This window comes from Ascaphus truei, chromosome 13 (genome assembly GCF_040206685.1).
Source record: "Ascaphus truei isolate aAscTru1 chromosome 13, aAscTru1.hap1, whole genome shotgun sequence".
In the NCBI taxonomy this organism is placed as follows: Eukaryota; Metazoa; Chordata; class Amphibia; order Anura; family Ascaphidae; genus Ascaphus; species Ascaphus truei.
In genome coordinates this window covers 2,142,354-2,169,613 of record NC_134495.1, presented here as the reverse complement: position 1 = coordinate 2,169,613, position 27,260 = coordinate 2,142,354, and the positions used below count along the sequence as shown (strand labels likewise).

At 46.1% G+C, this 27,260-nt stretch overlaps 1 protein-coding gene across 1 annotated transcript in view; it reads left to right on the top strand.

Moving 5' to 3' along the window:
* The first annotated feature begins 2,369 nt into the window (after positions 1-2,369).
* The window catches only part of SRRM4 (serine/arginine repetitive matrix 4), a 120,876-nt gene continuing 95,985 nt past the window's right edge, over positions 2,370-27,260 (top strand). The window contains exon 1 of the mRNA XM_075568069.1: positions 2,370-3,140. Within this exon, the coding sequence (XP_075424184.1) occupies positions 3,010-3,140 (131 nt within the window). The 5' untranslated portion in view covers positions 2,370-3,009. The remainder of the gene's footprint in view (positions 3,141-27,260) is intronic.

Genomic DNA, 27,260 nt, shown 5'->3' with positions numbered 1-27,260 from the left:
CCTGCAAACGGAATCCCAACCTGCAAACTGATTCCCAACCTGCAAACTGATTCCCAACCTGCAAATTGAATCCCAACCTGCAAATGGAATCCCAACCTGCAAACGGATTCCCAACCTGTGAACGGAATCCCAATGGGCAAATAGTTTCCCAACCTGCAAACGCACGCTCTTGCCTGATCATTCATCTCCCTCCTGTCAGCCGCATGTTGACGCAACTTCCGGCGCCGACCAGAGCAGGGAGAGGAAGGATAGCAGTGACCAGGTGGCTGCTACTGCTGGGCTTGGGAGCCGCCGGGTCACTGCTATGTTGGGGAACCGCCAGACCTGGGACAGCTGTGAGAGTTGTCCCAGCTCTCACCCCTGGTGGGCGCAGAACCCCTGTTGACAACCACTGCCCTAAGAGAATCTGTTAGTGCAGTGCAGATGGCAGTGCCTGACCATGATGGGAGGGGGGGGGGAAGTGTGTGTAAGTGTGTGTAAGTGTGTGTAAGTGTGTGTAAGTGTGGGTAAGTGTGTGTACGTGTGTGTGTAAGTGTTTGGGTCTTTGTAAGTGTCTTTGTGGACATGGGGAGGGGTAGGAATGTGTAGAAATACTCTGAAAGTTTGTTTTCATGTTAGGCACCTAAATACGAATGGCTGATGCAGTGGTTCAGTTCCACCATAAATAAACTTTGAGCTAAACACTTTTAAAATAAGGACCAATGACAAGTATTAACTTAACTTTCTTACAAGAAAATCTAAAAATGTACTGATTTAAACACATTTTAGTTTTAAAGGGGCAGTTCCCTCTGCATGTTTATTTTTTATTTGGTAAAGATATCTTCAGAATACTCTACAGTGGGATGTCTGTTTTCCCATTTATTGTAGTTTTTCTTTAAACTATTTTTTCTGAGCTTTAAACCTAATATGGCATGTTTTCCTCAAAAGACCCTTTGTAATACAGTACAGTATGCCTGGAAAACAGCTCTGTGCTGCTTGGTGAAGTAAAGAATGGCAGGAGTTACCATGTGGACACTTTGCTGACAGGGATTAGAACTTTATATGATTGTATTTGCCAAGTTGTTCTATTCCAGACAGCAAATAATTTCGCAGGGCCTTACTTCACTTACACCAGGGGTAGGAAACTCCAATCCTCTAGGGCCACCAATAGGTCAGGGTTTCAGGATATCCCTGCTTCAGCACAGGTGGATGAATCAGTGGCTCAGTCAGAATGACTTCATCAATGATGTATTTTTGATTGTACCTTTAAGTTCTGAAGTATCAAGAGAATTGACACACTATTCTATTTAGACATTTTAGCCTAAGGATGAAATCTGTATAGCATCAAACAAGTATTCAATGAGCAGCTTAGAGAAGCCACAAGGGGGTAGGTGGTACCTTTATAAATAAGAGTTGACTCAGCCAGTTACTGAACAGATTAATCACAGTTAGCACTCCATGATTTCTCTTCATTTAGCAATCTTTTAATGACATGCATTAATAAACCAAACCTTTAGAAGATAATGTCAGATGATCAAACCAGTCATATTGTCCTGGAGGAAATTGCATTGTAATGCTAAAAAAAAAGTGTGTGTGTGTGTGTGTGTGTGTGTGTGTGTGTGTGTGTGATGAAGTTACATGGCCATGAATATATGTATGCTATAAAGGAGGGGGATATATATATTCCCTGTCCTTTATAGCATACATATATTCATGGCCATGTAACTTCATTATCTTCTATATAATATATATATAAAATAATATGCTGGTGAAGAAAGAAAAAACATCCCAGCCTACTGCACACGTAACGGGATATGAATATTTAATTTGTATTAATCAAATAATAGATTTCGATGTATCCTATTACAAGTTTCTTTCAACACATAAGTTTAATACAATATTAGTTTGCTCATTATGCTGAATCCTCTGCAGTGCTGATATAACGCTGAAGCTTTGAAAAGAGGTGGTTTTCCTACTTTCAAACACACAGAAGGTCACACAAAGATTCAAAGAATAGCTAAGGTTAGGAATAGGACAAAGTGTTTTGCCCGAAGCAATACAGAGCGACAGATGCGACAATAGTCCCTACCAGACTGATGATTTGATAGTATTGTAACATCTACATTGTAAATATACAGGCATATGTGATCATAAAAAGCACATTATTGTATTTTCTTATCAGACAGATCATGTCACACTTGCAGAGCGAGGGGTTAAAGAGAGTGAGCAAGGATGCAGATCCCTAGATGATAAAAGATTGAGAGGTCTGGTACAGGGGGAGGGGGTAAAGAGGGAGAGTACAGGAGGAGGTACAGGGGGGAGGGTACATGAGTTAGGTTAAAGGGGGGAGGGCACAGAGCAATTCCATCCTTTGAATAGATGAGTTTCTTCCACAACCCCATCTGCTCCTCGTTCATTCTGGGTCACTGGGAAATTGAACCTTGGACCATTATGTCAGGCACACGCTTGGCCTGCAGGCTTTTGTTATGCAGATGGGTCAGGCCTGGGAAGCAAGCACTTGCCGTTTTTTAGATACAAAGGGAGGGGGGGGAGGAGAGTGAGGGAGAGGCTGAAAGATACCAGCCCGTTTCAACGTCACAATGAATGAGACAAAACAAGAGCCTAGACTTTAACACATGCACACACACTGATACACAAGTCACTCTCCCTCACTCTATGCTAAGCCATTCCCATCCAATCCTGTAATAGGGGAGGAATAATGAGACCGCTTCACCCTGTTTCTATGCCCCTCATATTTCCACCAGCTTTGAAACTGTAAGTGCTGAAGATCAGTGTGTGGATCCTATCACAAGCGTATTTGGCTTCGCTCACAATTACAACCAGACCCTGCAATTTAGGGGAGGGCATTTAAACCCACTCCTCCCCTCCAGAGTCCCTGGGGCTGGCTGCCCAGAGCCACACTGAGTGGATGCATCAGTTTCAGCACTTGGACAGCTCCTGAAGTCTTTGCACCAATCTGTGGGGTTGTGAGAAGAACAGCTGCCACCCTGTCTCTCCCCACGCTAGGCTATGGCCAGTGTCCAACAAGGGGAAAAACAGCTCTTTGAGAAGTTCTGGAGAGGGACTTTCGAAGCCGTGGCCACTCCACGAAGGGAGAGTATAATCGTCGCCAGCATCACAGCTCGCAAACCGCTACCAAGGTAGGACATTTTTGGAGGGGGCAGGATCAGCACAATCAGATCAGCATTTTGGAGGGGGCAAGTTTGATAGTTGACAAACAACATGACACCTTAGGTTTTGAGTTACCAATCAGTCGTTCTTTATGTGCAAAGTCTGACATGTAACAGTAGTTTGCATGAATATTACTTCCAACAATATCCCTTCTATGTGTATCTGTGTTGTCCTGTCCCTGCCTTAAATAGAGCTTCAAATAACTTGCATGGAGTGATCAGTGGACCAGTGTGCTTGGTCCATAGAGCCAACCTATTCTTTAAACATCTTAACAAGCCTGTAGAATAGCAATGTGTATATTCTGTTTATATGTAACTCTGTATCTGGCCAGAGTTAATTGAGCAGTTTTTTTTTTACCATTCCCTACAAATGGAACATAATTCTTTATACATGTGTTGTCATAAACCATAACTGTTTTCAAAAGCCCGTCCTTTCTGTGTGTGCTCCACTTTCTTTGTCCTGCATATCTTGCTGTTCTCTTACTGATTACTTATCGCAGAGCTCGTCAGTTCTCTGTGTATTCATTTGCTGTGACTGCTGCTGTAGCCAGGATCCCTGTCTGTTTAGTTGCAGCTCAGGTCTGATAACGTTTAATAACAATTTGTCCCCACATCAGAGTTACATAGTTACATGAGATTGGAAAAAGACATGCATCCATTAAGTTCAACCTATGCTAGATTTAGAGACAGATACTTTATTCTATATTTGTATTTACAGTATATTGATCCAAAGGAAGGCAACACAAACAAAAACCCAGTGAAACATTATCCAATTATGTCTCATAAGGGGAAAAATAAATTCCTTCCTGACTCCAAATATTGGCAATCAGATTACTCCCTGGATCAACATCCTTCCCATGTTTACTTATTTGGTATAACCCTGTTTTATTCCTCCTCTCTCTTCAGCATCTGTGACTCTGTTATAGGTATAGGTTCCCTTTAGTAACTCATGGCCAGGTCTTACTGTAAGGGTAGTGTAACCATCATATAACCCATGACAATTCAAAGTTATATTGATTTATTGTGAATGGAATAGAAATATCTGTGTTAATCCAGTTGCGATAGTGCAGAATAAATGAGTACTTCAGTATTAGGTGATACCTTTTTTTATTTGGACTAACAATTGATATTATAAGACAAGCATTCTAGAGTTTTCTAAAAAAAAATGCTTTATTACAGCTCATATGTTACATGAAAATTCTGCACGAGGTCTTTATTACCAGAGGTCACTGCAACACATCAATATACTAGTACAGTGTTTTCTGGCACTGAATACATTAACCCCTGTGCTAGCAGAGGGACTAGCAATGAATGATTAAGCAAAGTCCTGCTGGTGTCTCTGGCATCCAATGTGTTAAACCAAAAGGGACAATAGATTTTTAGTCTCTTTTCAGTAAGTCTCACACCTCTTGTAGGAACCACAATGACTGCATACGGTACATGTGCTGCAGGGGTTCAATTCCACGTAGTCACAAAGGTAAAATAAAACCCATTGTAAAAGGTAGAGAGATGCACCAAAGAAAAGGAAACTAGTATTTCCAAAAAGTCTCTACAGCTGAATATTTTATGTGATACTGTATACTGTACTTCATTATATATATTGTATTCAAAACCCCTCCCAGATCCATACGCCATGGATCTTTTGTCCTGCGTTACAGTATTTGCCGTCTTTTCACTTGGGTCTTTGCCAGGTGCTGTGTCTTCTTTCGCATCGCTGGTAGCCTTAATGGGAGCCGGGGTCTCTCTATTGGGCTAACATGCTGCATGTAAATGAATTATTTAAAAAGAAGGTAACTCGGTTTCCATGCTCTGCACTTATTACTTTCTCCTGTGTTTGCATTTGAAATATAGAGAAGTGGGTCTCAGTGTTGAAGTGTTTGAGTCTAAACAATTTGCATTTTCTTTGTGTGATTCGCACCATGTGCGTGAAGAGTATTTATAAGATTGTAGAACTGGGTGCATTTGACCTTTAAAGAAACATATTACAGATGACAATGCAAGGATTACTGAGAAGGAACGTTATATTGATACACGTTGCTGGGCTATAATTGTGCGACCCTTCCAACACAACATGGGAAAACCTTGACAAAAAGTAATGCAACCCGCACATTTATTCATGCATACTATTTCCATCCCTGCGCCAACATGCCAATGAACCTCCTCCTCCCGCATCTCCTCCCTCCAACTCCCTAAATCCCTAATAATATTGCAGACCAACTCAGACATACAAGAACATGGTGCACATGGAACATTGGCGCTGCCTGTCATAGGTACCGTATGGTGCAGGTGTAGCGTGATATGTGACAAAATGAGCACTTTGCGCTAGTATTTAAGGGGAGGTAAATAGAGTTAAAAATAAGTCCTTAGGCATATGGGAGAAATGGGAGAGAAAAATAAATGGGAAAAAGGGATATAATGTAGTAAGTTAGTAAAAAATAAGTCAAATTTTGAATGGTAAGATGTGATATAAAGTCAGACACAAAAAAAATTGTTGTTGAAAATGGATCATCTGGATAAAATATACTAAAGTTGTCTTACAGCAGCAAAATGTAGCATTTAGACATCAGCATTAATGGCTTACAAATCAGTTTGGAGACAGGACAAGGTTTATCTGCAAAGAGAATAGAGTAAGTATTGGGGCACATTACTGCTCACTACCATAGCCATGCAACGCAAATTGTTAAATAATGTCTGTATTCTTAGTGGAAACAGGACAGTATGGGAGATTTCATACTTTGATGCTAAAATTATTTTTAGGGCTCAGTCCCAAAGGTCAACACAACTCACCCATTGTTGCTTGTATCAGCTGGTACTACTAAAAACACATACTGTATACCAGCGGAGTAACTTGTTGATTGCCACTGGGGATGTCTAGTCTTGAGGACAGTCCAACGAGTGGCATGAATAATTTAGCAGTACAGTACATTTCCAGCATTAAGTGTAACTGCTGTGTGGGGTGAAAAATATACCACCCCCACCCCCCCACCAGCTTTTTAAACATAGGGGAAGATATTCTAAGCTACAAAAGGGTATCAGAGCCTGATCCGACGTTCACTGCCATTCAAAGTCAGTGGCAGCTACAGTAATGCAGGATTGAGCTATGATACCTCTTCTCAGAGCTTAGAGAATCCTGGGCATAGATGGGCAATAAAAGATTACTGCTCTACATAGCACATTTGGTATCAAAGAGCTGTGACTGCACCAATCTTTACATAACCTTCTTTATTCACTTAACATTGGAAAATGTAATTATACACGTCCCTTCCTGTAAGTCCTGCACATTCTCCTATGTGATTACACCGATGATTGGATAGCATTGAGGACCTTGCAGTTGGCTGACAGCCAAAATCCATGCAGTATTTCCAATACGTCTTGAACTAAGGAATACCTTCCACTCCAAACACCTCTCTCTAGATTCCCTGTGCAAAAGAGACATCCCGTATACTGTAGGGTAAGGAAACACTTTCTATCAAACAGGGTGTAAAAGAGCAGCTTGTATTGGAAAACATGAGCGTGCACTCTGCTTATTCTGTGCACTCATAGAACGACCTTTGCTGACCAGCGAATGACCTTTGCAGAGCAGCATTTATTGCATTGTGCTATGTGGAGGTTGGTGAGGCGTTTGCATTGCAGATACGCACACATTATGAAGGCTTGCCTTTTGCACACCCTATCTACAGATACAGCGTGACTTCCTTCCTCAGGGCATGTCCTGAGGAAGATCCCTCTGTGAGGACCGAAACGTTGGCTGCCTTGCGTTCACAATACACATTTTTTGGGGATTATATCTGTGGTGTGCTGTCTTTTTTGTCATCAGGATCCCCCTGGTGACTGTGTGTGTGTGTGTGTGTGTGTGTGTGTGTGTGTGTGTGTGTGTGTGTGTGTGTGTGTGTGTGTGTGTGTGTGTGTGTGTGTGTGTGTGTGTGTGTGTGTGTGTGTATATATATATATATTATTATTATTTTTACCCCTCTAAGTACCATGACTCTTTGGACCTTTCTTATGGCTTTGGTGTGAATTATATCATATTTTATTGCTGAATTGCTGGTTTCAAGCAGGGAAGAGGGGTTTCTTGCACAGTATGTCACAATATATCAGCATATCATGACAGAAAATAACCCATTGTGCTGTTCCTGTAGCTTCCAGGGCATGTGCAGGCATCTAACAATGAAGGTTTAAATGCCTCTCTCTCTCTTCATCACATGCTATAAAAGCATAAACTGCACAAAATGTGACTGAAATAAAAAAAGCATTTGGGTGGAATTACAGTAAGTAAAGTAATTGAATCTCTAAATCCCTGCATTGTATTCGCAGATCCTGTAGAAATCCCGCCATAAATGTCTCTCTCTCGAGGCAATGGGGGTAATTGAAAAAAATGAATGGTAGAAGCAGGTCTCTCAAACTTTTTTCATTAGCTTTCCTGTGACTATAATCCCATTCCAAGATCAATCTGTAAAGGCAGGATGACTCTCTCTGCTCCAAAAGATCAGTCTTGGTCTACAGGCAATAATATGTCTTTGAATTGGAGGACAATGTAAGAAGGAAAAAAAAGGAGCAGCCTAAGTAAGATTGGGAAGAACAGCTGGGAAAGGTCATATTCTCCTAAATAATCAGAATACCATAGGCATCTATGTATTAACACCGAGGAAAATATATTTAGATGCACTGCTCAGCTTTCTGGGAGTAAGAACAAACAGTTTCTTACGTATGATGCAGTTTGTTAGATTTACTCCACTTCAGATATGGAGGATTTTTTTTGGTAAACATAGCAAAAAGAGTAGGGCCGAGAGTTGCAGAATTTGATACATCTCATTATAATCTGTGCACCATGTAACTCCCCCCAACTCCTCCTACTGACTCTCCCCAAGGTGCAAGCTGGGGCAGAGACACAGAATGTGATATATCGCATTATAATCTATACACCATGTAACTCCTCCCCCAACTCCTCCTACTGACTCTCCCCAAGGTGTAAGAATGGATAAGGCAGATGAGAAAAAAATTGGAGCAAAATACTTTAATACATAGGTGCAGGATTAAAATGCCCTGATATTGCTCTACAATTTACTTCATACATAGAACCCATAGTAGATTACATAAGGTTTGTAAAAAAAAAAGCACGTCTATCAACATCACCTGTTGTTACAATGTAACTTGGTGAGATATTCATCCTCAGTATAATTATAGTTTTATTAATGCAGAGAAAAGCAAATAAAAAAACATATTACTTCTTCTTATTATTATCCTTACATATGTGTGTATACAGTATACTGTACATGTATACTGCATATATTTATATACTATTTGCTTCTTAGAGCAGTAATTTCTGTGATATATATACAGAAGTATATATACACGTAGTGTGTGTGTGTGTGTGTGTGTATATATATATACACACACACACTACGGCACAGCATATAAAAGGTAATTTTTCCTGGGCGCTCATGAACAAGATTGAAACATATATAATTATATATATAATAAAAAATATTACTGTTCTTGAGTAAATAAAGACAGCACTCGGTCCAATAGTCCATAAATGATGTATTCCGCATATAGCTAAAGTGACGCCCAATCCGACGTTTCGATCCCGGAATGGGATCTTTCTCAAGGGGGGTGCAAGGACAGACTTTCTGCCATCTTGTAAGAAGTCTGTATAGTCTGTCAGCGGTCTCTTCCTAGCGCAGCTAGAGCGTCCCGGTCACCTAGGCAACTCTAACGCGCATGCACATTAAGATGAGCAGACTTGTACCTCCGTACTGCCAGCAATATAGTGCTATGCTTGGCTCCCCGGTGCGGCTCCGTCATCTGATGGGATGTCCATAAGCACTGTAATAACTAAAGCTATCATGTGTGTCCCACTCACGCTGCTAAAGCGTCCCGGTACCTAAGACGATCCTGATGCGCATGCGTATTTAATTCCATGGGCTTCTACTTTTAAAACAACAGTATCCGCTGTCACGTCTCACGCAGCCAGTGCGTCCCAGTCACCAAGGTAACCTGGTAGCGCATGCGCGTTACAAGCTATGCCCTTATATCCCAAGTAATACAATCTATCAAATATAGCGGGCTTCTCGTGAACCAGCATGTGTGAGGATGAGGGGTGAAGGAATATAAAAACCATTAACCCACCAGTGAGGTGAAGTCATGCAGTGTCTGGATATATAGAAATATATGCATACATGGAATCCGGACAATAAGATACAATTAGTGTGTCATGCACATAGCATCATGCTATACAGAGGTCAACATATTATAATCCAAGAAAGCTATTACATGCCTCTCTATGATCTACAGAATGCAACCCAAATTAAGATCTTCGTTAAGACCCTTTGGGATCATTCTGTTTAATCTGTATATCATTTTTGCTTCCATATGTAATACAATGTTGTTTCTGTTACTACCTCTGGTAGGGACATGCACCTGTGCAATCGGCATGCATCGGAAAGTAGCCAGGCTGTGTTTCTGATGTTTAAAGTGTCTAGCCACTGGGAAATGTCTCCGTTCATCATGGTCCATAGTCTCCAGAAGGGCCTTGCGAATGGAAGACCTATGCATGGCAATTCTTTCCTTCAACATTCTAGAAGTTTTCCCCACGTAATATAGTCCACGTGGGCATCTGATGATGTACACTACAAAGCGTGATTCACAATTCAGAAAGTTCGTAATTTTGATAAGGGTATCATTATGCGGATGAGTAAATATTTCCCCCAAATAGATACTGAAAATTAATGCATCCCTTACATTTATGCACAGCAGGTGCTTTGGTTAGCCAGGTTGTAGCTGTGGCATATTTATCCACAGGGTCAGACAAGGTAAGTGAATCCCCCAGACTCCGCCCTCTCTTGTAACCCAAAAAAATGGTGGTTCTGAAAAAAAAATTCTGTCATTGGCAAAAATATTTTGTTCAGTTGTTCCTGATGCTATCTTGTACCAGCTTCGAAGACGTGCTATATGTAGAAACTGATTTGTCTGATAGCTGGTGCCAGAAGTTCTTCTGTGGTTGGAATTTTTGCTTTAATAAGGGCAAGTTCAATTTCTTCATTGTCATATCCTCTTTCTCTGAATCGGTCCGCCATCTCTTTAAGTGCAGTATCAACCTTCATTGGATTACTGACAATTCGTCTTTCTCTTTACATTTGTAAATAGGGGACCCTTCTTTAATGATGATGGATGATGGCTTTTAGCATCCAAAAGAGTATTCCTGTCTGTTGGTTTATGAAAATCCTGTGTGCCAAGTTTGCCATTGTCTAAGAAGACTACTGTATCCAGAAATGTAATTTCTGTTATGGTATGACATACTGTGTATCTATTTGTAGATGGTATCCCATTAAGGTGTGCCACAAACCCAAAAAGGTCTTTTTCAGCTCCATCCCAAAGCATAAATATATCTATATATCTTTTATAGTGTATGATACATTCAGAGTGTGGTGCATCATTGAGGAGGTGGGTTTGCTCATAGGCATCCATAAAGAGATTGGCATACGATGGTGCCATATTTGACCCCATCGCTGTTCCCATTAGTTGTAATTAATATGACTTCTCAAACTTAAAAAAATTCTTATGGAGGATGAATTCAATCAATACCAAAAGAAATTCCGCGGGTGGTCACATTGGTATGGGATATCTCCCAAGTTGGTTCCTGATAACATCAATTCCATCTTGATGCGGAATGTTGGTATATAAGATCCGAGACATCTAGAGTAACTAGTATGACGTCCGTCAAATCGTGCTTAATCTCCGCCAATTGGTTGATGAAGTTAGTTGAATCCTGAGTATAAGAGGTCATCTTTAGCACTATAGGTTGTAAAAAAAAGTCCAGATATTGCGAAATGAGATGGCATAAAGACCCACGAGCTGAAATAATCGGTCTTCCGGGTGGTGATGTCAGTGATTTATGTATTTTCGGTAATGTAATACCGTAAAGTCCTGTGTAAGGAATTTAGCGGTATCTTCAGAAATCCATCCGCTGTTGTTACCCATCCTGATGATACTGTAGCATCTATTTCCCTTTTATAGATGGTGGTTGGGTCAGAGGGTAATTTTATATAATGACTTGTATTATTTAACCGAGTCATAATCTCATCACAGTAATCTTTATATGACATCCCTACTATTCCACCCCCTTGTCCACAGCTTTTATAATGTCTTTATTTTGTTTAAATGATTTCAATGCACTTTGTTATTCTCTAAAGTCATATATATATATATATATACACACACACACACACACACACACACACACACACACACACACACACACACACTGTATATGCAAAATGGATACAGTATATTTAGTATGGTTAGTAAGTGGTGTTACTTCTGTAGCGTGTCTCATTATGTAATTTAGTTAACTTGGCCCATTATATTATAATGAATTAATCCAATCCTGGTAGGGGTTAGGAAGAATATATTGTATATATATTCACACACATACACACACACAGATACTGTATATACTCCACACAGTAGTCAAAATATATAATAACAGAAAAAGACACAGTGAGAGAAAATGACAGGTAGAATGAGTGTGTGGGAGAGATACTGCATGAAGGAAGGATGGCATATAGAGAAGATTGAGAAGTAAGACAATATGAGATCTTCTTGGCAATGGATGATTGAAAGGAGGGAGAGTAACTGAATGAGAACATTAAATAAACAGTCATATGTTATTAATAAACAAATAAAGTCCCGCTGTATACATGGGAAACCGAGAAGTCTCGGGATATGCCAGGTAATGAAGATATCAAGATAATCCAGAGGGAGAGATATGTGTTATTAAGTTAGAGAAAAGGTGAAAGCAGCACAGACAGACCACAAGTGAGGCATACAGGGACACAGCATGGAGGAAGCACTGAACACATGCTATTGTACAAATATGGTAGATCTTGTTATAAGAAAAAACAAATTCAAATTGCTGCCCAGACAGAAAGATGTAATCACCGGATTAGTCTGAGATGCTGCTGGAGGATTCCCACATCTTTCCTCTCTCTCTGTCCACTGCTCTATAAATCCTGGCTCAGACCAGCTCCATCTCCCTGTGTGTACTGTTCTGTGACTCACAACTCTTTCACCACTGTGTGCACTGTTCTGTGACTCCCCACTGTGTGCACTGTTCTGTGACTCACAACTCTTTCACCACTGTGTGCACTGTTCTGTGACTCACAACTCTTTCACCACTGTGCACTGTTCTGTGACTCACAACTCTTTCACCACTGTGTGCACTGTTCTGTGACTCCCCACTGTGTGCACTGTTCTGTGACTCACAACTCTTTCACCACTGTGTGCACTGTTCTGTGACTCCCAACTCTTTCACCAGTGTCCACTGTTTTGTGACTCCCAACTCTTTCACAACTGTGTGCACTGTTCTGTGACTCACAACTCTTTCACCACTGTGTGCACTGTTCTGTGACTCACAACTTTTCCCCACTGTGTGCACTGTTCTGTGACTCATAACTCTTTCACCACTGTGTGCACTGTTCTTTGACTCCCAACTCTTTCACAACCGTGTGCACTGTTCTGTGACTCCCAACTCTTTCACAACTGTGTGCACTGTTCTGTGACACAACTCTTTCACAACTGTGTGCACTGTTCTATGACTCCCAACTCTTTCACAACTGTGTGCACTGTTCTGTGACACAACTCTTTCGCCACTGTTTGCACTGTTCTGTGACTCCCAACTCTTTCACAACGGTGTGCACTGTTCTGTGACTCACAACTCTTTCACCACTGTGTGCACTGTTCTGTGACTCCCCACTGTGTGCACTGTTCTGTGACTCACAACTCTTTCACAACTGTGTGCACTGTTCTGTGACTCACAACTCTTTCACCACTGTGTGCACTATTCTGTGACTCACAACTCTTTCACCACTGTTTACACTGTTCTGTGATTCTTTGTAGAATTGCCTTTCTTTCAAGTCTTCTCCGGTTTCTTCATTGTTAATGGGAAATGGCAGCAGCCTCCCCTCCTCTCCTCCTCTCCTCCTCTCCTCCTCTCCTCCTCTCCTCCTCTCCTCCTCTCTTATCGATATGCACTGAAGATTTGTTTTTTAAAGGAAAATGTAGAAAGTCTGTTTTTTTTCAGCAACTTAGGAGAGTTAAATAAGGAGCGATTGCCTGTACGACACACACTGAAACATGCGTAGACTAACAACACAAACACATAGAGACATACAGTCTATAAGACAGACAGAGACAAGTAGATTCTAGTTTGCGTATTCCCTTAGGCAAGACCATCTGGACTGCAGTCATTTTGCTACAAGCTGTGGGCTCGTATTGTTCCTGGTATCCAATTTCAGCAAAGCGGTAGGACAATTGTTCTTTGCTTCTTTGCTGAAAGCCTCATAGCGTTTCTGCTCCCTGATAAAGCCACAGTTCCACTTAGCGACATGAACTAGAGTTGCACTAATAGGGAAATGACCCACCATGCATGTCTGATCTACCATTTTAACTGTTGTTGCATAATTTGCAATAAGTTTCATAGATTTGCAATGCCCTACTGCGAAAGGCAAAACAAACATTACCGAATGTACAATTTGTGTTGCTTTATTTACCCTTTCATTGCCAGACTAGTGGCATAAAGTAGAACTAGACAATCTGAACCAAGAGCCGTGCTGGTCATTGTAGTGGTATTGTAGTGATCATGTGGCCTCGATTCCCTCTCAGCCCCGTATAATGTATGTAGGAGAGAGCATTCCTCTCCCATTTACATGGTGTCTGCTGGGTGGGCTTAATCAACAGTAAGACCACCAGAAATTCCTGCGCAGTTACAAGATGGCACAAGCGATCCAGAAGTGCAGCCATCCTTAAGTAACTACAAAAGACCCGGTGTGGGGGAAATAAACACGCAGCAGGAGTGAGAAAGAGACGCGTTGCGGACAAGGATCAGACGGTTTGATTTTGCTATATACGGCTTTCACGTTTGGAACTCTTGCTGCTTATGGACTTCGTTGAGCTGCTGCTCAGCTTATTATCTCTGTTTGTGGGATAGGGCTGGACATTTGTTGGGGAAAGAGGGATAAGCGAAGTACCTCATGGTCCAATTGAACCCAAGGGAACGGGCCTGAAGAAGAGGTATCCACCTCGAAACGTTGCCCCCCTAGCATACCCTCACCCTATTGTGTTTATTTCCCCCACACCGTGTCTTTTTCACTCTGTTACCCTGTGATCTTTCCCCATACCACGTACACCCTAGGGGCAGTTTTTCCATTGTGGGATATCACTCCAAGTTATTGTTTTCTTGCGTATGCATTAAATGTACTTCTATTTTGGACATTACTCCCAGTTGATTCTTATTTTCACGGTAGAGTCATTGAGTGCTGGAACATTTGTGTATATTTTTATATGACCATAGGGGAATTAGGGTTCCCTAGGTTCCTGTGGCACACTGCACTAAGTTAATTACCATCATTTGTTTGAGTGCTGTCTATCACTTTTTGTTTATTAATTTTGGAACATTATATGGCCCCCCAAAGAAGATTCAGGTAAATTCCTGGTATATTTGTTTGGTCAACCAAATGCCATACCCGGCAACTAAATGAATTCCTGCGATGGCAGCATAAGGATTAACCTAAACACACAAGACTGCCATGCTGTATTGAAATGGCCCTTTCCCCATAACATGTAATTAGTGTTACAAATGCAGCTCTCTGGTCTGTAGATTTATAACATAGAGACTCAATAGAGATATTGCCCTGCCTTGCCTGCTATTTGTAACACAGGTGATTACATGCAGTAGTAAAACAGAGAGAGATTGATTGAGCTGTCTGAGCAGGGACCTATATACAACTGACAACATCTCTGTCACTCCTGGAACCTGAAGCCCCCCACCATGTACCAGTGCAGGTGTTTATCATTTTGCAGTAGTCTGTCCTTGACAGGTCATGTACCTGCATGAAGAAGATTGATAAAGTAATACATTGAGAGTTACCTCTCGTTTTCAGATATGTCCTGGGATTAGAGTAATGATTACAGATACATGGTTACAAATAAATAGTTACATTACGTGAGTTATACATTATATAAAAGACATTACATGCACAGTTAGAGATAATATATATTATAGGCGTATGTAACAGTTACAGACCAGATTAAAATGTGAGACAGCCTTGGTTTTCATAGAACTTAGACTGGTGGCGGATGTGAGAGTCTCTGGTAGACTGTTCCAGTTGTAGGGTGCACGGTAAGAGAAGGAGGAGCAGCTGGATACTTTGTTGAACCTTTGTTAGGTCGCCAATCTAGCACCATGCTTTTTATGCTTAATGAATTTGCCACAAATTTCCAAGGCAGACAAGTTTAATACCAGCTAAGATACTGTATGTCTTTTTAAATGAAGAGGCAAACACATTCATTGATATACTGTAGTTATTATTACAATACAAAGAACATGTTTCAAGCTGGTGTAACAGAGACATATCACTGTTTGAGAGAAACTGCCTCTAAACCCAGCAGTGTGCTGGTTAATTGTACACAGGGAGCCAACCCGACTCCACCTGGCTGGTTAGGACTCTTAGAAAAAGCCTGATGTGAGAAACAGGAGAGAGATTCCTTAGCTCAAATTTGGGCTGACATAAGGAGGAGGAGGACTGCAGAGATTTCCTTAGCCTAAAACTGGGCTGACCTGAGGAAAAGATGATGTCTTGATGCACACAGGAGGACTGTATGCTGACAGCAAGACAAGGGGACAAGACCTCTATAACTGGACACAGAGAGTGCCATAGCCCACAAGGGCGCTGACCCAGGAGAACAGAGAGGCCTTCCCCTACCGCTACAACAACAGGAACGGATAAGAGACTTTCTTGTTGGACGTGTGTGTGTGTGTGTGTGCGTGTGCGTGTGCGTGTGCGTGTGCGTGTGCGTGTGCGTGTGCGTGTGCGTGTATATATATATATATATATATAATGTTATATTTCCATTTTATATATATATATATATATATATATATACATACTGGTATATATATGTAATGGAAATATTACTGTATGCTCATTTGCATGTCTTAGACAGGTCTGCAACCTTGTCTTTCACCATTATCACCCAGAACACAGTGCTTCCACTGCTACAAGGGATTCTGTGAAATGACATGCAAGTTTATGCTTGCTGCATTTCACAGCTGAAAGCAGCAAAAGCATTTATATATATTTAGGGTGGTAACCAGCTTAGCTACCCACACAGTTTGAAAGGGCTTTAGTAAAGGTTTAGTTATTCTCCAAAGTGAAGTAGGCCTTTATTTTGTTTGTTTTTGCATGTTTTTCCTTGTTAAAGGAACAAGCGCAATAAATCCGGATTTAATTTCACCCTAATCGGTCTCCATTAAATGTACCTCAGCAGACATCTCTTACAGCGGGCCGTATAATCTCCATCATTTTGTCATCCAAATAACATGAAAGCAGCCAAAGGTAAAGCAAAGTACCTCGATACAGTGACAGAAAATTCCAGATTTACTGAGCAGTGCTAAGCCATAGAGTATGTCCTGGAACAGGAGTGTTTGTTTTCTGTGTACCTTTGCAGTTCTCAGACTACCAGCTCTCCCTAGTTAAGTTGCATGTTTTTCCCTGCTCTGAAACAGCCGGAGCTATGTATATTGCAACATTATTGTTACAAGTAATCCCCTTTACACAGCCACTAGTCAGTTGCCCTGGAAACCTCCCAATACTCACAGTTGAGATTGGTTTAGTCCTCTCCCCCTGCTTTATCTGCACATTGCTATGCCCCTTAGTGTGTTCCTGTCTGTCAGGAAAGTATGCTCCCTCTTTTCAACTAGCAGCCAAATTGAGTAGTCACATCTTCCACTGCTCCCTCAGTAAGGGAATCCTTTTTACCTTCCCCTAAGAGAAGCACTTCTCCACAGCAGAGCACCTTCCTCTCATAGGTTATTCTCCTGGCAAGAGAAATCTGCTAGCACAATCCACGTATAGAACCTTTATATTTCTGTTATCTCCCCTCAATAAAGTTGAAGAAAATAGAAGAACTTTGTGTGCTTTAAAAAAGGGACGAGTTAAGCTACATGGACTTACTCACATGCTACATATGAGCCTGAGTCCAGAATAGAGTACTTTATGGCCCATTCGTCTTTTGCAGGGCTTATATGGACCAAATGAAAGCTTTAATTCATATTATAATACTATGTAGCAGACTAGGTGAGCCAAGAGGATCTTATCTGCCAAAAATCTATGTTTTTATGTATTGTATCAACATACACATAGTAAATATGTCCCACAGTGTCACATAACTGTACCGACCCTACTATTTAACATTTACTATATTTCTTGAACTCTGCAAACATATGTGGAGTTTAAAACAGCTCAACCCCGCTATAACGTGGATCCGCTTATAACACGGTGTGAGCATGGACCCCCATTTTTTTTAACAAACTTTACACACACACACACACCCTCCCTACCTCTGGTGGTGCTTGGGCTGCTGGGGAACTTGCTGGGGCTGCCGGCACCTCACTCCTGCCTCCTCCCTCTATGCCTGGGGATCGTGGTGGGAGAGGTGCTGGGGGATCATGGTGGGAGAAGTGCTGGGGGATCGTGATGGGAGAGGTGCTGGGGGATCGTGGTGGGAGAGGTGCTGGGGAATCGTGGTGGGAGAAGTTTTGGGGGAAGTGTTGGGGCTTCTGGGGGATCGTGGTGGGGCTTCCGGCGCCTCACTTCTGCCTCCTCCCTCGTCCCAATCTGGCGCGCGGCGGCCATTTTTAAAAAAAAATTTGCGCGACCCCGGTTATACCGAGGTCTGATCGGGTGGCTCCCAAGGACCACGTTATAATGGGGTTCAGCTGTACATGGCCCCCTGTGACAGGGCGGCCTGTAGGTGAGTTAACTCCCTTACACTCCCACGGAGTTTGACTTATGTCCTCTGAAGAGCGGACCCTCAATGTACAGGGTAATAGTTATATAGAAATTGGAACGACATGGAGATCACTGAACCTTGTGCCTATTACATAACCGCTAATCTCACTATCTCTCAAACACATTGCAGCAACGAAACGGAAGCAACACACCAGTGTCACCGGCCATTGTGGAATATGTCCTTTTCAAAGCTCATATATAGCACCTAAAGCTTCACGCTTGGTATAAAAGGGCTGCTCTTCGGGTGGCATTCCATATTTAAATTCAAAATAAAAAGTTATACTAAAATGCAGCTTTTTCATTCACTGTTGCATCTGCAATCCTTTATCATTAAACACATCTTCTTTCTAAATTCTATTTCCCAGCTAAAATAGTGGCTCTGTGATTACATATGTTGACCAAAAGGTCCATGTTAGCAGTAAATCTCCCCCCTGTCTCCTGAGCTGATCTTCTCTTGGTTCTCTGGGAACTCTGGTAGTTCTACACGTTAAATGCAATAATAGCCATTGTACCACGATATTGTGATGCCGTTCTTACCATCCTAATGGAATGCTTATGATATTCTGAGTTACGGCACTGGTTGCCATTGTCACAGTTTGTGGTCATTGCCACAGAATACACTGGTGTGTCCCATGAAGATTGCACCTCCCAAAAACAGTATAATCAAGAAACATGCAAATTCGAGGCGCATTTAGCACCTACAGTATTTGGACAACTATCCTCAGAGCAGGATACAGAATTCCCATTTAGAAAGACAACAGCACTATGTCCATACTGGCCTCGATGAAAACGCTTGTATTATTGAGATATGGAAGAAAAATGATGGAGACCTATTCATCTTCCATTCACTTGTATTGAGTTGTAGATACATCTGTGATAAGGGAGAGTTGGCCAGTGTACCTATTAAACCTGCAAAACCCTATGAACACGGCATAAAAAATGACAGGGAAACTGAAGAGAAGTGTGGACAGTGCATTCTGCCCGCGGCTCAACCCTCCTATAAATGTTAGTCTTCGTAACACTATCTGGGACTTCTTACATACAGATGGCAGGGCGATGACTTTGTTACAAAGGTGGTTTGACTTATCCCATTACACAATCTGCTAAGTCAGCACGCTCCACAGATCTCGCTGGTTCAATTGAAATGTAATTGAACAGACCAAGAAGAACAGCTATTCCATTAAAGTAACATAAATACACAGACTGCTGTTTAGTAACGGGTTTTTTTTCCCTCTTTTCAGTCCACCAGTTAAAAAGGCTTTACTGCAGAAGATTAAAAAAACAGCACATTTATGACCAGGCTTTTAAACAATACTTATAGAGAAGAGACTGGCAGGCATCAGTACGACTGGATGGCTCAGGGGATTGGCACAAGAGGTTCAGATACGCAGAGGGTGTGTGTGTGTGTGTGTGTGTGTGTGTGTGTGTGTATGTATGTATGTATGTATGTATGTATGTGAATAAACCGAGTATTTTGCATACTAGTCCTGGAGCAACTAATTATTTTTCTGAATCCTACATTGAGATTCTCTCCTCTCCCTCCCCTTTTCTCCTCTCCCTCTCTCCTCCTCCCTCTCTCTCTCCTCCCCTCTCTCTCTCCCCTCCACCCTCTCCCCCCCTCTCTCCCACTCCCTCTCACCCCCCTCTCTCCCCCCCTCTCTCTCTCCCTCTCCTCCTCTCTCTCTCCCTCCTCCCCTCCTCTCTCCCTCTTCTCCTCCTCTCTCTCTCCTCCCCTCTCTCTCCTCCCCTCTCTCTCCTCCCCTCTCTCTCTCTCCCCCCCTCTCCCTCCCCCCTCTCTTTCTCTCCCCCCTCTCTTTCTCTCTCTCCCCCTCTCTCTCTCTGTCTCTCCCCCTCTCTCTCTCCCCCCTCTCCTCTCTCTCTCCCCCTCTCCTCTCTCTCTCTCCCCCTCTCCTCTCTCTCCCCCTCTCCTCTCTCTCCCCCTCTCCTCTCTCTCTCTCTCTCTCTCTCTCTCTCATTCCTCTCTCTCTCTCTCTCATTCTCTCTCTCTCAAATTATAGACTTAAAAAGTTGTCAAATACCTTTGTTTTTAACGAGAAGATAACTGTGAAGTGATAAAATAAAAGAACAGTAAAGAATCGTGGCAGAAAGTAAGAAAATACTTAATAGCAAAGTGCTTAAAAAGCTCCATGAACACACACAAGCATTCTGTGTGTACGTGTTCACATCAGTAAGAATGTGTTGTGTGTAAGCATTAAACATCTATGTCCGCGCGCACTCACAGGGCCTTGTGGCAGATGGACTTCTAAGTGGGTCAGCACAAGCTGATTTGAGCAGGATTAATATTAACCCTTAATCCCCCAGGCAGAAGTTGATGAAGCTTTAGACTTGTTCACATCAATAAGCAGCAGGAAGATTACATTGTGCTTTAAATTAATGAAAATCCCTGCTGCTTCAGCGAAGTGGCAAAGCACGGTCCTTTCTACAAGAAGTTAGGCCCCTAAAATGTTACTGAAATGGCATTATCCTCAATGTTGGCAGAGAGGCTTGGGATGCATTACATGCCCGTTTGGCGGTGAAGGGGTTCATATAAATTACATGGATTTCCGGAAAACCAGATCCTAGGTGTCAATCAAATGTTAGCAATAAGTCAGAGAGGTGTCTTCCCTTAGGGCCTCATGCAGAGAGCAGCGCTATTTAAAATTGGAGAGGGGAATAAAAAGTAGGTTTAATGGAGAGTTTTATTCTCCATATGCAGAAATGGGCGAAATCCGCTATTTTTAGCATTACTGCATGTGGAGAATTGTAAATGAGGAGATTCGCGCAGCTGAAAGGGAAAAAAAAAAATCGCGCATTTTTTTTTTCCCTATAGCCGGCGAGCTCCTGCTTCTTGCCAACTTTAGTTGGCGGAGAAAATTGAAGAAAATCGCGCCAAAAACAGCCGCTAGATGGCGAGCGCGCCTTTCTGAATTCGGATATTTTTCAGACTGGCGAGATGTAGTTTCTTGCCAGCCGCGCGGCGAGATTTTCAAATAGAAAAAAAAAATAGCGCGTTTTTCCTACCTCTCCATTTCAGCTGTTTTTTGCGCGATTTTCTCCGGAAAATGGCGAGATTTTAAATAGCGCTGCTCTCTGCATGAGGCCCTTAGTCTCTTATAGTCAATGTATTAAAGTCCCCTATTTTCCTTTATAGGCCCCACCTTGTTCTTTGGAGGGTGTGGGTTGGGGTAGTTAGGGAGAATTAAGTGATGCACCATGTTTTAATCATTGTCTTGTTTTTTTTCTTCTTGTAATAATAATCTAACGTCTGAGTCAGCATAAAACATTTGCTACTCGTCCCCGATAAAGGGATTTGCTACTCGTCCCCGATAAAGGGTCTCGATCATACAACTCAATGGTAGTTAGCGAGATCTAAAGCTCCTACGTGTGACGGGGAGTTTCTCCGGGCGGTGCTGTGTGGGAGCGGGCTCTGTGTATACAGGAGGGGTATCTCCGGGCGTTGCTGTGTGGGAGCGGGCTCTGTGTATACAGGAGGGGTATCTCCGGGTGTTGCTGTGTGTGGGAGCGGGCTCTGTGTATACAGGAGGGGTATCTCCGGGCATTGCTGTGTGGGAGCGGGCTCTGTGTATACAGGAGGGGTATCTCCGGGCGTTGCTGTGTGTGGGAGCGGGCTCTGTGTATACAGGAGGGGTACCTCCGGGCGTTGCTGTGTGTGGGAGCGGGCTCTGTGTATACAGGAGGGGTATCTCCGGGCGTTGCTGTGTGTGGGAGGGGCTCTGTGTATACAGGAGGGGTATCTCCGGGCGTTGCTGTGTGTGGGAGCGGGCTCTGTGTATACAGGAGGGGTATCTCCAGGCGTTGCTGTGTGGGAGCGGGCTCTGTGTATACAGGAGGGTTATCTCCGGGCGTTGCTGTGTGTGGGAGTGGGCTCTGTGTATACAGGAGGGGTATCTCCGGGCGTTGCTGTGTGTGGGAGCGGGCTCTGTGTATACAGGAGGGGTATCTCCGGGCGTTGCTGTGTGTGGGAGCGGGCTCTGTATATACAGGAGGGGTATCTCCGGGCGTTGCTGTGTGTGGGAGCGGGCTCTGTGTATACAGGAGGGGTATCTCCGGGCGTTGCTGTGTGTGGGAGGGGCTCTGTGTATACAGGAGGGGTATCTCCGGGCGTTGCTGTGTGTGGGAGCGGGCTCTGTGTATACAGGAGGGGTATCTCCGGGCGATGCTGTGTGGGAGCGGGCTCTGTGTATACAGGGGGGGGGATCTCCTGGCGTTGCTGTGTGTGGGAGCGGGCTCTGTGTATACAGGAGGGGTATCTCTGGGCGTTGCTGTGTGTGGGAGCGGGCTCTGTGTATACAGGAGGGGTATCTCCGGGCGTTGCTGTGTGTGGGAGCGGGCTCTGTGTATACAGGAGGGGTATCTCCAGGCGTTGCTGTGTGGGAGCGGGCTCTGTGTATACAGGAGGGGTATCTCCGGGCGTTGCTGTGTGGGAGCGGGCTCTGTGTATACAGGAGGGGTATCTCCGGGCGTTGCTGTGTGTGGGAGCGGGCTCTGTGTATACAGGAGGGGTATCTCCGGGCGTTGCTGTGTGTGGGAGCGGGCTCTGTGTATACAGGAGGGGTATCTCCGGGCGTTGCTGTGTGTGGGAGCGGGCTCTGTATATACAGGAGGGGTATCTCCGGGCGTTGCTGTGTGTGGGAGCGGGCTCTGTGTATACAGGAGGGGTATCTCCGGGCGTTGCTGTGTGTGGGAGGGGCTCTGTGTATACAGGAGGGGTATCTCCGGGCGTTGCTGTGTGTGGGAGCGGGCTCTGTGTATACAGGAGGGTTATCTCCGGGCGTTGCTGTGTGGGAGCGGGCTCTGTGTATACAGGGGGGGGATCTCCTGGCGTTGCTGTGTGTGGGAGCGGGCTCTGTGTATACAGGAGAGGTATCTCCGGGCGTTGCTGTGTGTGGGAGCGGGCTCTGTGTATACAGGAGGGGTATCTCCAGGCGTTGCTGTGTGGGAGCGGGCTCTGTGTATACAGGAGGGTTATCTCCGGGCGTTGCTGTGTGTGGGAGTGGGCTCTGTGTATACAGGAGGGGTATCTCCGGGCGTTGCTGTGTGTGGGAGCGGGCTCTGTGTATACAGGAGGGGTATCTCCGGGCGTTGCTGTGTGTGGGAGCGGGCTCTGTATATACAGGAGGGGTATCTCCGGGCGTTGCTGTGTGTGGGAGCGGGCTCTGTGTATACAGGAGGGGTATCTCCGGGCGTTGCTGTGTGTGGGAGGGGCTCTGTGTATACAGGAGGGGTATCTCCGGGCGTTGCTGTGTGTGGGAGCGGGCTCTGTGTATACAGGAGGGGTATCTCCGGGCGATGCTGTGTGGGAGCGGGCTCTGTGTATACAGGGGGGGGGATCTCCTGGCGTTGCTGTGTGTGGGAGCGGGCTCTGTGTATACAGGAGGGGTATCTCTGGGCGTTGCTGTGTGTGGGAGCGGGCTCTGTGTATACAGGAGGGGTATCTCCAGGCGTTGCTGTGTGGGAGCGGGCTCTGTGTATACAGGAGGGGTATCTCCGGGCGTTGCTGTGTGGGAGCGGGCTCTGTGTATACAGGAGGGGTATCTCCGGGCGTTGCTGTGTGTGGGAGCGGGCTCTGTGTATACAGGAGGGGTATCTCCGGGCGTTGCTGTGTGTGGGAGCGGGCTCTGTGTATACAGGAGGGGTATCTCCGGGCGTTGCTGTGTGTGGGAGCGGGCTCTGTATATACAGGAGGGGTATCTCCGGGCGTTGCTGTGTGTGGGAGCGGGCTCTGTGTATACAGGAGGGGTATCTCCGGGCGTTGCTGTGTGTGGGAGGGGCTCTGTGTATACAGGAGGGGTATCTCCGGGCGTTGCTGTGTGTGGGAGCGGGCTCTGTGTATACAGGAGGGTTATCTCCGGGCGTTGCTGTGTGGGAGCGGGCTCTGTGTATACAGGGGGGGGATCTCCTGGCGTTGCTGTGTGTGGGAGCGGGCTCTGTGTATACAGGAGGGGTATCTCTGGGCGTTGCTGTGTGTGGGAGCGGGCTCTGTGTATACAGGAGGGGTATCTCCGGGCGTTGCTGTGTGTGGGAGCGGGCTCTGTGTATACAGGAGGGGTATCTCCGGGCGTTGCTGTGTGGGACCGGGCTCTGTGTATACAGGAGGGGTATTTCCAGGCGTTGCTGTGTGGGAGCGGGCTCTGTGTATACAGGAGGGGTATCTCCGGGCGTTGCTGTGTGGGAGCGGGCTCTGTGTATACAGGAGGGGTATCTCCGGGCGTTGCTGTGTGTGGGAGCGGGCTCTGTGTATACAGGAGGGGTATCTCCGGGCGTTGCTGTGTGGGAGCGGGCTCTGTGTATACAGGAAGGGTATCTCCGGGCATTGCTGTGTGTGGGAGCGGGCTCTGTGTATACAGGAGGGGTATCTCCGGGCGTTGCTGTGTGGGAGCGGGCTCTGTGTATACAGGAGGGGTATCTCCGGGAGTTGCTGTGTGGGAGCGGGCTCTGTGTATACAGGAGGGGTATCTCCGGGCGTTGCTGTGTGTGGGAGCGGGCTCTGCGTATACAGGAGGGGTATCTCCGGGGGTTGCTGTGTGTGGGAGCGGGCTCTGTGTATACAGGAGAGTATCTCCGGGCGTTGCTGTGTGTGGGAGCGGGCTCTGTGTATACAGGAGGGGTATCTCCGGGCGTTGCTGTGTGTGGGAGCGGGCTCTGTGTATACAGGAGGGGTATCTCCGGGCGTTGCTGTGTGTGGGAGCAGGCTCTGTGTATACAGGAGGGGTATCTCTGGGCGTTGCTGTGTGTGGGAGCGGGCTCTGTGTATACAGGAGGGGTATCTCCGGGCGTTGCTGTGTGTGGGAGCGGGCTCTGTGTATACAGGAGGGGTATCTCCGGGCATTGCTGTATGGGAGCGGGCTCTGTATATACAGGAGGCGTATCTCCGGGTGTTGCTGTGTGTGGGAGCGGGCTCTGTGTATACAGGAGGGGTATCTCCGGGCGTTGCTGTGTGTGGGAGCGGGCTCTGTGTATACAGGAGGGGTATCTCCGGGCGTTGCTGTGTGTGGGAGCGGGCTCTGTGTATACAGGAGGGGTATCTCCGGGCGTTGCTGTGTGTGGGAGCGGGCTCTGTGTATACAGGAGGGGTATCTCCGGGCGTTGCTGTGTGGGAGCGGGCTCTGTGTATACAGGAGGGGTATCTCCGGGCGTTGCTGTGTGTGGGAGCGGGCTCTGTGTATACAGGAGGGGTATCTCCGGGCGTTGCTGTGTGTGGGAGGGGCTCTGTGTATACAGGAGGGGTATCTCCGGGCGTTGCTGTGTGTGGGAGCGGGCTCTGTGTATACAGGAGGGGTATCTCCGGGCGTTGCTGTGTGTGGGAGCGGGCTCTGTGTATACAGGAGGGGTATCTCCGGGCGTTGCTGTGTGTGGGAGCGGGCTCTGTGTATACAGGAGGGGTATCTCTGGGCGTTGCTGTGTGTGGGAGCGGGCTCTGTGTATACAGCAGGGGTATCTCCGGGCGTTGCTGTGTGTGGGAGCGGGCTCTGTGTATACAGGAGGGGTATCTCCGGGCGTTGCTGTGTGGGAGCGGGCTCTGTATATACAGGAGGCGTATCTCCGGGTGTTGCTGTGTGTGGGAGCGGGCTCTGTGTATACAGGAGGGGTATCTCCGGGCGTTGCTGTGTGTGGGAGCGGGCTCTGTGTATACAGGAGGGGTATCTCCGGGCGTTGCTGTGTGTGGGAGCGGGCTCTGTGTATACAGGAGGGGTATCTCCGGGCGTTGCTGTGTGTGGGAGCGGGCTCTGTGTATACAGGAGGGGTATCTCCGGGTGTTGCTGTGTGTGGGAGCGGGCTCTGTATATACAGGAGGGGTATCTCCGGGCGTTGCTGTGTGTGGGAGCGGGCTCTGTGTATACAGGAGGGGTATCTCCGGGCGTTGCTGTGTGTGGGAGGGGCTCTGTGTATACAGGAGGGGTATCTCCGGGCGTTGCTGTGTGTGGGAGCGGGCTCTGTGTATACAGGAGGGGTATCTCCGGGCGCTGCTGTGTGGGAGCGGGCTCTGTGTATACAGGGGGGGGATCTCCTGGCGTTGCTGTGTGTGGGAGCGGGCTCTGTGTATACAGGAGGGGTATCTCTGGGCGTTGCTGTGTGTGGGAGCGGGCTCTGTGTATACAGGAGGGGTATCTCCGGCCGTTGCTGTGTGTGGGAGCGGGCTCTGTGTATACAGGAGGGGTATCTCCGGGCGTTGCTGTGTGTGGGAGCGGGCTCTGTGTATACAGGAGGGGTATCTCCGGGCGTTGCTGTGTGGGACCGGGCTCTGTGTATACAGGAGGGGTATCTCCAGGCGTTGCTGTGTGGGAGCGGGCTCTGTGTATACAGGAGGGGTATCTCCGGGCGTTGCTGTGTGGGAGCGGGCTCTGTGTATACAGGAGGGGTATCTCCGGGCGTTGCTGTGTGTGGGAGCGGGCTCTGTGTATACAGGAGGGGTATCTCCGGGCGTTGCTGTGTGTGGGAGGGGCTCTGTGTATACAGGAGGGGTATCTCCGGGCGTTGCTGTGTGTGGGAGCGGGCTCTGTGTATACAGGAGGGTATCTCCGGGCGTTGCTGTGTGGGAGCGGGCTCTGTGTATACAGGAGGGGTATCTCCGGGCGTTGCTGTGTGGGAGCGGGCTCTGTGTATACAGGAGGGGTATCTCCGGGCATTGCTGTGTGTGGGAGCGGGCTCTGTGTATACAGGAGGGGTATCTCCGGGCGTTGCTGTGTGGGAGCGGGCTCTGTGTATACAGGAGGGGTATCTCCGGGAGTTGCTGTGTGTGGGTGCGAGCTCTGTGTATACAGGAGGGGTATCTCCGGGCGTTGCTGTGTGGGAGCGGGCTCTGTGTATACAGGAGGGGTATCTCCGGGCGTTGCTGTGTGTGGGAGAGGGCTCTGCGTATACAGGAGGGGTATCTCCGGGGGTTGCTGTGTGTGGGAGCGGGCTCTGTGTATACAGGAGGGGTATCTCAGGGCGTTGCTGTGTCTGGGAGCGGGCTCTGTGTATACAGGAGGGTATCTCCGGGCGTTGCTGTGTGTGGGAGCGGGCTCTGTGTATACAGGAGGGGTATCTCCGGGCGTTGCTGTGTGTGGGAGCGGGCTCTGTGTATACAGGAGGGGTATCTCCGGGCGTTGCTGTGTGTGGGAGCGGGCTCTGTGTGTACAGGAGGGGTATCTCTGGGCGTTGCTGTGTGTGGGAGCGGGCTCTGTGTATACAGGAGGGGTATCTCCGGGCGTTGCTGTGTGTGGGAGCGGGCTCTGTG